Below are 12621 nucleotides of genomic sequence, written 5' to 3'. Positions count from 1 at the left end.
CAATTTTTTTCAGCCTGGACTGTACTTGTTAACAGGAGAGACTGCTTCTACAGAGATGGGATACACTTAAATAGAAAGGGTGCAAGAATGTTTGCTGATGCTATCGAGGCAGTGTTAGGTGGGTCGGAAAACTGCTAGATTGGGGGGATACAAGGACTAATAGATTATCAGTAGCCACTGGCAGAGGTGAAAGTGATTCTTGCAATGCTTCTATTGGAATGAGCCGCAGCCTGGAAAATAAGATGCAGGATATTTCAGAGACTGCTGGGGGTCATTACGGTACAAGTAAACACATGGGTTGTGTTAGGGTAGCTAAGAATAGAAACAGGTGCATATATACTTGTGTGTACACCAATGCTAGGAGTTTAGTAAATAAATTTAATGAATTTGAGGTATTGCTCACAACATCAAAGGCAGATATTGTGGGGATTTCAGAGACGTGGTATCACACAGATATAAGGAATACAGAACTGGAATTTGGGAAGTACAATGTCTACAGAAAGGATAGACAGGGTAGGAAGGGAGGAGGGGTTATGCTATTAGTTAAGAAATACATAAAATCCAAGGAAGTGAAGCCAGTCGACATTGCTGGACAGTGCAGTGTCGAGTCAGTTTGGTGTGACATAAGCATTGGGAGATCAAAATTGAGAGTAGGAGTGTGCTATAGGCCTAATGACTCTGATGAGTATAAAAAGAAATTGTACAGGGAAATAGAGTGGGCCAGTAAATCAGAGTCTTATAATGGGGGATTTTAATTTCCCAGATAGTGACTGGAATTTGAGGGCTGGTCACTCACACACTAGCAAGGCTTTTATGGATTTTTTGGATAATTGTTTTCTACATCAGCATGTTCGGGAGGCAACTAGAGGGAGTAATACTCCTAATTTGATTATCAGTAGTGATTCTTCATGCATTAAGAATCTGCAGGTAAAGGAACCACTAGGTGGCAGTGATCGCAGTGTGCTGAAGTGGGATTTACTCAAAGAGGTATCTACCATTAGGGGTAAAGGGAAGGGTTATTGCTTTCGTAAAGGCGACTACGATGGACTGAGACAGTATTTAAATTCTATACAGTGGGACCAACTGATGATGTTACCAACAGCAAATTCAAAATGGGAAGCATTCAAAGAACTTATCTTGGAAGCTACTAGGCTTTACATACCAACTAAGAAATATTGTTCAAGGTTTAGGCCTAAGTGGATGTCAGATGAACTAATGAGACATATGGCAGAGAAGAAAAATGCATGGGATACATACAAATTAACACGTGACACAGAAGCCTATGATAGATACAAGTTGATCTGTAACCAAGTTACAAAGGAGGTTAGGCAGGCGAAGGCAGATTACAAGAAATCTTTGGCAAGGGATGCAAAGAAAAACAGCAAAGAGTTCTTTACTTACGTAAACTCTAGAAGGAAGGGCATGAATCAGATTGGTCCACTTGATATCGATGGGTCAACTGTTGATGATCCTGCTCAGGTAGCTAACAAACTGAATGAATATTTTGCATCGACATTCAGCGACATGAGGAGTTATTCAGAGAGGGGAATGCCAGAGGTGTAGTCAACTCTGGCAGTAAGCTAAAGAATCTTGTAATAACTGAGAGGAAGGTGGAGGAGAAATTGTTGAAGATAAATACAAGAAAGGCACCTGGGGTGGATGGGATCTATCCAGTTATATTAAATGAGGCAGCAAAGGAAGTAAGCAAACCCTTAGCCATAATTATGAGAGCTTCCTTGGACTCAGGGGAAGTACCCATGGAAGTACTTCCCCTGAGTAATTATTTGGAAGTACCCAAATAATTATAGACCTGTTAGTTTAACTTCTGTTCCTGGAAAATTAATGGAGGCACTGATTAAAGAAGCACTGCAGGATCATCTAGACAAGACTTCAGTCATAGCTCAGACACAGCATGGTTTTGTTAAGGGGAAGTCTTGCCTGACCAATTTGATTGGATACTATGATGCAGTCACAAAAGAACTGGATGCAGGGAATAACTTTGATATTATATACTTGGATCTTAGAAAGGCTTTTGATACTGTTGCACATGGAAGACTGCTGCACAAATTGGAGCAGTGTGGCATTGGAGGCAAATTGCTGCTATGGCTAAAGGAGTGGTTGAGGGGGAGAAGACAGAGAGTGGTAATCAATGGACACTGCTCAATGTGGACTAATGTTATTAGTGGAGTCCCTCAGGGTTCAGTATTGGGTCCATTATTGTTTTCTGTATTTATAAATGATATTGATGATGGTATATCAAGCTTAATGTCCAAGTCTGCAGACGATACGAAGGTTGGCAGGGTTGTCAAGGACACTACTGACACTATGCTACTGCAACAGGATCTGGAAAGGTTGAGCAGATGGGCTGAGAGGTGGCAAATGATGTTTAACATTGACAAATGTAAAGTACTACATATGGGAAACAGCAACCCCAGAGCAACGTATCAACTCTGTGGTACTACACTGACAGTGGTAGAGAATGAAAGGGACCTGGGGGTGGTTGTGCAGGCAGATATGAAGTTTTCTGAGCAGTGCAGACGGGCTGCAAGAGTAGCTCATGTTGTATTGTCGATGATATATAGGAATTTTTCTAGCAGGGATAAGGAGGTGATTATTCCCTTGTATAAGGCAATGGTCAGGCCACACCTTGAGTACTGTATACAGGTCTGGAGGCCTCATTTCAAGAAGGATGTAGAGATGCTAGAACGAGTACAGAGAAGGGCAACAAGATTTGTGAATGGAACAAAGGGGTGCTCTTACGAAGAAAGGCTTAAGTTTTGCAAATTACAGTGTCTGGAGACTAGGCACTGGCGAGGTGATCTGATAGAGGTGTATAAAGCCTTGAATGGTTTGAGCATGTTCAATGCTGATGGGATTCTTCCTCTTGCTTTAGAATAATCACCTGAGAGGGCATAAATTCAAATTGAGAAAAGACAGATGTAGGATAGACGTGAGGAAATTTGCCTTTAGCCAGGTGGTGGTTGGTTGGTGGAATAGACTTCCATCCCTTGTCGTGGAAGTTGATAGCCTAAATAAGTTTAAGGCTCAGCTGGACAGGTATTTCGAACGAACAGAGGGGTGAAGTGGAAGTGGTTATTTTTTATTTATTTATTTTATTTTATTATTTTATTTTTTTGGCTGATGCTGCATAAGCTTGCTTTCTTGCATCAAATGCCTCTACTAATGCTAATGTTAATGCTAATTTCTTCTCTCTTTTTTTCAATACCTTCATTTTTGTATTTCCATGAATTATTGAAACATTTTCGATTAGTGACAGGATACGTATTTAAGATTACATGTTCGGGACCATGTTGTACCATAAGAGATCTGTTTTTGTCGGTAATAAAGTTCCATGTGGTCGGATCATTAAAATTCAGAATCGTTAGTTTATTCTGAATTGAGACACCGAGATTTGAAAGTTAATTAACACTTAAGTGTCCGTAGATTTACCATTCGTAACTTTCCGCCTTTGTCATACGATACGTTATATACCGAACTAAATAGCGTTAGTATAGTATAGGTTATAATATTGTCAGTTGATCGGTAAAATCAATTAAACTTGTTGAACTTCGTAGTCAATTAAATTATACTTTTAACTAAATACATATAACGACTTAGATTACAAATGTAACAAAATTAATTAATAAATAACTGATATGGAAGTTTTATAAAGGGAACTCGTAGATAATTAATACTTGACATTGAAAAATATATATACTGTTATAACTGTGTTGGGATACAAGTTTAGGGTTACAATTTTGAACTGAAATTGAAATTTTATTGAAATTAATAGAAATCATGACTCAGACCAGAGCAGCAAAGCAAAAGGCTCGAACTAATGGAAATACTGTGGCTCAGAGGAGAACTGGGGGGGGCAGTTGCCTTCTGAATCACAGCCTTTTAAAATGCACTGCTTGCATGATGTTTGTGGAGCATTCAGATACGGAACATGATATTGCTGTGGAAGATGTCTTTGTGTGTGCGCGATGCAAGGAGTGTATCGAAATCAGGCAATAACTCAGTGTTGTTATGGGCCTATGTGAGAGCTTGAAGGACAGGGTGGATGCCCTCGAAGGAACTAAACTGAGGGGCCCATCAAACTCTCAGCTGCCCACATCAACGCCAGAGCTTGCACTTGGTCATCGTGCAACACAGCGGCAACCCCGAAGGCAGAATGCACTTGTCACACAGGAACTAGTAGTTGTTGGTGACTCTATTGTCAGGGAAATGGGGAACATGCTTTGTAAAAAGGATAGGTGGAACAGGACCAGGGTATGTCTGCCAGGGGCAAAGGTTGATGAGGTTGTAGAGAGGATATTACCTTTTAAGGGCATCAAAGGTGATATAGTTGTACACGTTGGCACTAATGATATCAAGAGTAGGAGACCAGCAGAATTACTTAACAAGTACAGGTCACTGTTGAAAAAAAGCCGTGAATTAGGGTTGAATTTGAAAGTGTCTGCAATTCTGCCCAGACACGATAGGAGGGAGTATGTGATGAGAGCCCTGTCGATCAATTCGGCCCTGGAAGGATTTTGCAAGGCTCAAGGGGTAGAATTTTTTTCAGCCTGGACTGTACTTGTTAACAGGAGAGACTGCTTCTACAGGGATGGGATACACTTAAAGAGAAAGGGTGCAAGAATATTTGCTGATGCTGTCGAGGCAGTGTTAGGTGGGTCGGAAAACTGCTAATTGGGGGGAGACAAAGACTAATAGATTAACAGTAGCCACTGGCAGAGGTGAAAGAGATTCTTGCACCGCTTCTATTCGAATGAGCAGAAGCCTGAAAAACAAGATGCAGGATATTTCAGAGACTGCTGGGAGTCATTGCGGTACAAGTAAACATCGGGGTTGTGTTAGGGTAGCTAAGATTAGAAACAGGTGCATGTATACTTGCTTGTACACCAATGCTAGGAGTTTAGTAAATAAATTTAATGAATTTGAGGTATTGCTCAAAACATCAAAGGCAGATATTGTTGGGATATCACAGACGTGGTGTCACACAGATATAAGGAATGCAGAACTGGAATTTGGGGAGTACAATGTCTACAGAAGGGATAGACAGGATAGGAAGGGAGGAGGGGTTATGCTATTAGTTAAGAAACTCATAAAATCCAAGGAAGTGAAGCCAGTCAACGTCGTTGGACAGTGCAGTGTCGAGTCAGTTTGGTGTTACATAAGCATTGGGAGATCACAACTGAGAGTAGGAGTGTGCTATAGGCCTAATGACTCTGATGAGTATAATAAGAAATTGTACAGGGAAATAGAGTGGGCCAGTAAATCAGAGAGTCTTATAATGGGTGATTTTAATTTCCCAGATATTGACTGGAATTTGGGAGCTGGTCACTCACACACTAGCAATGGCTTTTGTGGATTTATTAGATGATTGTTTTCTACATCAGCATGTTCGGGAGGCAACTAGAGGGAGTAATACTCTTGATTTAATTAACAGTAGTGATTCTTCATGCATTAAGAATCTGCAGGTAAATGAACCACTAGGTGGCAGTGATCACAGTGGGATTTACTCAAAGAGGTAACTACCATTAAGGGTAAAGGGAAGGGTTATTGCTTTCGTAAAGGCGACTACGATGGACTGAGACAGTATTTAAATTCTATACAGTGGGACCAACTGATGATGTTACCAACAGCAAATTCAAAATGGGAAGCATTCAAAGAACTTATCTTGGAAGCTACTAGGCTTTACATACCAACTAAGAAATATTGTTCAAGGTTTAAACCTAAATGGATGTCAGATGAACTAATGAGACATATGGCAGAGAAGAAAAATGCATAGGATACATACAAATTAACACGTGACACAGAAGCCTATGATAGATACAAGTTGATCTATAACCAAGTTACAAAGGAGGTTAGGCAGGCGAAGGCAGATTACGAGAAATCTTTGGCAAGGGATGCAAAGAAAAACAGCAAAGAGTTCTTCACTTACGGAAACTCTAGAAGGAACGGCATGAATCAGATTGGTCCACTTGATATCGATGGGTCAACTGTTGATGATTCTGCTCAGGTAGCTAACAAACTAAATGAATATTTTGCATCGACATTCACACATGAGGAGTTATTCAGCGAGGGGAATGCCAGAGGTGTATTCAACTCTGGCAGTAAGCTAGATAATCTTGTAATAACTGAGAGTAAAGTGGAAGAGAAATTGTTGAAGATAAACACAAGAAAGGCACCTGGGGTGGATGGAATCTATCCAGTTATATTAAAGGTGGCAGCAAAAGAAGTAAGCAAACCCTTAGCCATAATTATGAGAGCTTCCTTGGGCTCAAGGGAGGTAAGCATAGACTGGAGATGTGCAAATGTGACCCCAATTCACAAAGGAGGATCAAAGACTGACACAAGTAATTATAGACCTGTGAGTTTTAACTTCTGTTCCAGAAAATTAGCATTAGCATTTGTAGAGGAAAATGATGCAAGAAAGCAAGCTTATGCAGCATCAGCCAAAAAAAAAAAACAAAAAAACTTCTACTTCACCCCTCCGTTTGTTCGAAATACCTGTCCAGCTAAGCCTTAAATTTATTTAGGCTATCAACTTCCACAACAAGGGATGGAAGTCTGTTCCACCAACCAACTACCCGCTGGCTAAAGGCAAATTTCCGCACATCTATCCTACATCTGTCTTTCCTCAATTTGAATTTATGCCCTCTCAGGTGATTATTCTGAGCAAGAGGAAGAATCCCATCAGCATTGAGCATGCTCAAACCATTCAACGCTTTATATACCTCTATCAGATCACCTCACCGGTGCCTAGTCTCCTCACACTGCAATTTGCAATACTTAAGCCTTTCTTCATAAGAGCACCCCTTTGTTCCATTCACTAATCTTGTTGCCCTTCTCTGTACTCGTTCCATCAGCTCTACATCCTTCTTGAAATAAGGCCTCCAGACCTGTATACAGTACTCAAAGTGTGGCCTGACCATTGCCTTATACAAGGGAATAATCACCTCCTTATCCCTGCTAGAAAAATTCCTGTATATCATTCACAAGACACCAGGAACTACACTTGCAGCCTGTCTGCACTGCTCAGAGAACTTCATATCTGCCTGCACAATTACCCCCAGGTTCTTTTCATTCTCTACCACTGTCAGTGTAGTACCACAGAGTTGATACGTTGCTCTGGGGTTGCTGTTTCCCATATGTAGTACTTTACATTTGTCAATGTTAAACTTCATTTGCCACCTCTCAGCCCATCTGCTCAACCTTTCCAGATCCTGTTGCAGCAGCACAGCGTCAGTAGTGTCCTTAACCACCCTGCCAACCTTTGTATCGTCTGCAAACTTGGACATTAAGCTTGATATACCATCATCAATATTATTTATAAATACAGAAAACAATAATGGACCCAACACTGAACCCTGAGGAACTCTGCTAATAACATTAGTCCACAATGAGCAGTGTCCATTGATTACCACTCTCTGCCTTCTCCCCCTCAACCATCCCTTTATCCATAACAGCAATTTGCCTCCAATGCCACACTGCTCCAATTTGTGCAGCAGTCTTCCATGTGCAACAGTATCAAAAGCCTTTCTAAGATCCAAGTATATAATATCAAAGTTATTCCCTGCATCCAGCTCTTTTATGATTCCATCATAGTATCCAATCAAATTGGTCAGCCAAGACTTCCCCTTAGCAAAACCATGCTGTGTCCGAGCTGTAACTGAAGTCTTGTCTAGATGATCCTGCAGTCCTTCTTTAACTAGTGCCTCCATTAATTTTCCTGGAACAGAAGTTAAACTCACAGGTCTATAATTATTTGTGTCAGCCTTTGATCCTCCTTTGTGAATTGGGGTCACATTTGCACATCTCCAGTCTATGGGTACCTCCCCCCGAGTCCAAGGAAGCTCTCATAATTATGGCGAAGGGTTTGCTTACTTCCTTTGCTGCCTCCTTTAATATAACTGGATAGATCCCATCCACCCCGGGTGACTTTCTTGTGTTTATCTTCAACAATTTCTCCTCCACTTTACTCTCAGTTATTACAAGATTCTCTAGTTTACTGCCAGAGTTGAATACACCTCTGGCATTCCCCTCGCTGAATAACTCCTCATGTGTGAATGTCAATGCAAAATATTCATTTAGTTTGTTAGCTACCTGAGCAGGATCATCAATAGTTGAACTATCGATATCAAGTGGACCTATCTGATTCATCCCCTTCCTTCTAGAGTTTTCATAAATAAACAACTCTTTGCTGTTTTTGTTTGCATCATTTGCCAAAGGTTTCTCATAATCTGCCTTTGCCTGCCTAACCTCCTTTGTGACTTGGTTACAGACTAGTTTCGTGTTACTAGAGGTTCACAGTAGTGCAAAAAGCTAGCCTTTCCCCTGGTTTTGTAATGAAAGATTTACCATTGTTTGCACCTAGTAATGGCAGAAACACTAAATCCGACATTCTCTCAAGATGTCAGTTAGCAAAGTATGCAAATCTGAAATAAATTTTGAAAAAAAATTTAAAATGGAACTGAATAATAGTATCGAATATATATATATTTTTTATTTTAAATTTTGATCACAATTAATATATATTTTTTTTATGTGTTTTTACACGAAAATAAAAGCTATGAAAATCAATTTTTAAATATTTAATTTTTTATTAAAAATTTAAATTTACATACAATAAATATTTCAATACATTGAGAAAGGATGAAATACTGGTTTTGCTGAAGAAGACCCAAAACATTTTCCAGAATTCAAAAAACCCAAAATTTATTCCAGAATTTTAAAAGAAAATTAGACTCCTGTCAAGTTGGTCACCTGAGAGGTGTCCCACAGTCACTAATTGTAGCACTTGATCACTGCATTCGTTGTCAAAATAATTCATTTTCAACTCTTCTGACAGTGGTAACACTTGAGTATAAACAATAACTTTTTTATAAGCTGTGATATAAGCTGTAATTTCATATAATAACAAGAACTGGAAAACCTTATTTTGTGAATGTCCACAAAATAATTATTAGCTATAATTGCCTGTAATTAAAAAAAAGTTATATCACTAACTTTCATAATATTTATTTAAAAATGAGAAAATCTTTATTAATATAACATATCATACCACTGAAAAAAGGTATAAAGTCAGAAATGCCTGAATTAGAATAACTTTTAAATTCTTAGCCAACATGTCCTACTTAAGAATTTCTAAACAGCTATAACACATTCCAGTTCCACCTGTAATAAAAATAATTGCATTTTATTAAAACTGACTAAATTAAAACAATAAAAAAAAAACATTTCTATTTGAAATACAACCTCAGATATTTAATTTATGGGATAAATTTATATTTAAGAATATATAAAGGAATTTACACTTATTCTGTCTCATAGGAATTCTTCTTATCCTACTCTCCTATAATAGCTATGAAACAGAATAAAGGTAAATTCCTTCTTATATTCTTAAATGTTAATATAACATGGGATATATTGAAAGTCAAAATTAGTTCATATTTATGAACTAATTTTGACTTTCATGTTATTTTCTGTTATTTCTTACTCAAAAACCATTCACAATCACACAATAACAGAAGGGAGATATTTATGAACGTTTTTAGGCAAGACATGAGAAAATTTCATGCAAAACAGGAAACATGAATAGAATAAAAAGGGTTTTTTTTTAATATAAATATATGACACAAAACAAGAGTTAACTCTGGATCACAAGTTTTTAAAGTTAAGTGGAGAAATGGAAAATTTCTTAGCTTCAAGCTTATCTGAACTTCTAATTTTTTTTTTTTTTTTTTTCCCTGCTGGAAAACCATATGAAGTACTGAAGGGAATTTGTTTCATAATAGTAGGAAGAGATTGACCAAGATCATGAATACAAGAGTTAAAGAAAAAATAAGATACTAAATAAGTAATCCTTATTTTTCATAAAATTGCAATAAAAGATGAAGTTGCAATAAAACCATCAAAGATGATGCAGTGCAACTAAAGTGAATGACAGAAGTCAAAGTCGCTGTAGTGAGTGAGAGAGAGACCAAATGACTCAACTACCATTTGAACAAAATGCAAATTTTCGGTCTGGATTTATAAATAAGTTGTATACAACTGCTGTGAGCTTTAGAGTGTAAGAAGAAAATAAACTGCACATTCAGATACAAGCCAACTAGATTATACTACAATATATTCTTTTCCTGAATGTCTTTCACACATTTTTTGGTGGAACCATACTTTAGATAAAGAAGAAAGGCATAGAGTGAAGTGAGGCATAAAAGATTTCATCCCTACAAGAATAATTTCAGTGACATGGTCTGAGCAAATATTAGGAATTAAAAACAGTAATCCAAGGAAAAGAGAAACAAAAATCATGCGATCATTCTAATTAATATTCTTGTAATTCAGTCAATCTAATTAACATTCAGACATGACAAAAAACACACTTCAGCCATCCATACCTTCCAAGAGTTTGCCTAGATCAGTGTTTCTCAACCTTTTTTTAATTATCGCCCCTCCCCCCAAAGAGCTTTTTTAGACATTTTTTTTTTTTTCCTAATCACTCCCCATGAAATTTTAAACAAGAAAATACTTTATACTTACTCTTTTTATTCAACAGAATCCCTGAACCTGATGCTTCTTAGCTAAAAGTTCAATGTTTGGTATGATGTTAGTAAGTTTAATTCTAATGTCTCCTCTTGAATATATATCACTTCTCTTTCTTTCCAAATAAACAAACTTAAAAATTTGTTAATATTTTATTTACTGAACTAAAACCAATTTCAACCATATAAGACATTGGAAAACAAAGTACTTTGACCATTTCAGACCATATTGTTGGATGAAGAAGTTTAATTGTTTTTTATCCCCACAACTCAACCATTACACCTTTTTCGAATTTATATTTGCATTCTTCATTAAATTTTAATTCAATGAGTTCTTCCTGAATTTCCATCATCATTTGTTTGTGTGTTCTTCTTAAATAAGGAAGTAACAGTGTTACGTTGCTCAAAATTCTGTTTTAAATTTTTAAAATATTCGATATGTTTACCAACTTTATCAGGATGTTTCCATTTTAAGTGATCTAAAGGTGTTGTTGGTTTCATATCGTCATTTGAAAAAGAACTATTGCACATAAGACACAGACTGTCTTGAGTCGAATGGGCTTTCAATAAAACCATAAGCTAAATATTCATCCAGATACTCTCGACACTTTTTCTTTTCGGCAGTTGCCATGATTGGTGATGGATTGAATAACTACAAAAAATTAAATAATAAATTATAAACAATTTTTATTTAACTCTCATGGTCCATGTCACTCACAAAAGCACTGTGGATCAAAAATAAACAGCTTCCACAAGGAAACAATAAATCAATACTAATTGTTGCTTAGAAAGTAGAAACAGTAAAAAAAAAACAAAAAAAAAACTATTATTTTTGGGCCACCTGAATAATTAAATTCATCTGCCGTGCATTGCGTATTATGTCTACAAATTGCATGTGTTCTATGGTCAATTGCCGGGGGGGGGGGACCTTGCTATCTACTCCTGAGACCGACTAACTCAGCCATGGAGTGAAAAACGCCCATTAAAGTTCCTCTTGTCAGTGACAGGATTTGAACCCAGGCTTTTTCCATCCAGTGTGGGGAGGACGGTGATGATATTGCTATGCTACGCACACAGACTTAGTAGAAACAGTACACTGAAATATTTCCTCATCCCATCCATATAATAACCAATGAAACAAAAGAACAAATAAATAAACCACACCACGCTGCCGCCAAGGTCGCAGCTGTCGGAAAGGTGCAAATGCCAAGGACTGCAGAGACATTACCTCTGAAAGCTCAGACGTTTAATGCCTAAGAAAAGCAAAGGTGGTTGAATTAAATCACGCCCACTATTACCAAATTTATCCAAATTTGGTAATAGTGGGCGTGAAATTTCCTTTTACCAAATTTATCACTCCCTCCTAATATAATATACCTATATGTTAAAAATCAGTTGTCTCAGGGGAAAAGCAAACCCAATGAGAGAAATTATATATGAAGGAATAAAAATGTCGTTGGGTAAAGTTGAACTTTGGAGGGCCACAAACCATTGTAATACCCATGATTTTTTCCAATTTTCCAAACCCAATTTTTGCCCCCGCTGAGAATCCCTGGTCTAGATCTTCCTAAAATTTATTCAAACCATCCACTTCCACAACAACAAATGGAAGCCTGTTCCAACAATCAACCACCCACTGGCCAATGGAAAACTTCCACACATCTAACCTGCAACCACCCTTTGTCTACTTGAATTTATACCCCTTCATATGTGTAGTCTGAATAAGAAGAAGAATGCCATTAACATTTAGCTTACTCAATCCATTCAAGGCTTTATACACCTCAATCAGATCTCCATGCAGGTACCATGTCTAGAGACAATACAATTTGTAGAACTGAAGTCTTTCTAGATAAGAGCACCCCTTTTGTTTCCTTCACAATTTTTCATTGCCCTTTCCTACACCCATTCTAGCACGTCCTTCCTGTACACAGTACTCAAAATGCAGTCTAACCGTGGACTTGGAATAATCAAAGGAATGCTAGCAAAATCAATGCTAGCAAAATTCCTGTATATCATAGAAAAAAACCCATGAGCTGTCCTCACAGCATGTCTGCACTGCTCAGAGAATTTC

General features: G+C 37.7%; 1 protein-coding gene across 1 annotated transcript in view; it reads right to left on the bottom strand.

Moving 5' to 3' along the window:
• LOC150080774 (beta-galactosidase-like) overlaps nucleotides 1-10580 on the bottom strand; it is a 389882-nt gene extending 379302 nt beyond the window's left edge. Inside the window, exons 1-2 of the mRNA XM_090380816.1 lie at nucleotides 10549-10580; nucleotides 9071-9183 (exon numbers count right to left, since the gene is read on the bottom strand). Coding sequence (XP_090236942.1) covers nucleotides 9071-9136 — 66 coding nt within the window. The 5' untranslated portion in view covers nucleotides 9137-9183; nucleotides 10549-10580. The remainder of the gene's footprint in view (nucleotides 1-9070; nucleotides 9184-10548) is intronic.
• Nucleotides 10581-12621: the final 2041 nt, after the last annotated feature.

Source organism: Mastigoproctus giganteus, chromosome 9 (genome assembly GCF_048544385.1).
Source record: "Mastigoproctus giganteus isolate SK-2022 chromosome 9, ASM4854438v1, whole genome shotgun sequence".
NCBI classification, from domain to species: domain Eukaryota; kingdom Metazoa; phylum Arthropoda; class Arachnida; order Uropygi; family Thelyphonidae; genus Mastigoproctus; species Mastigoproctus giganteus.
The sequence above is the reverse complement of the archived record's forward strand: the minus strand, read 5'-3'. Positions and strand labels throughout refer to the sequence as shown.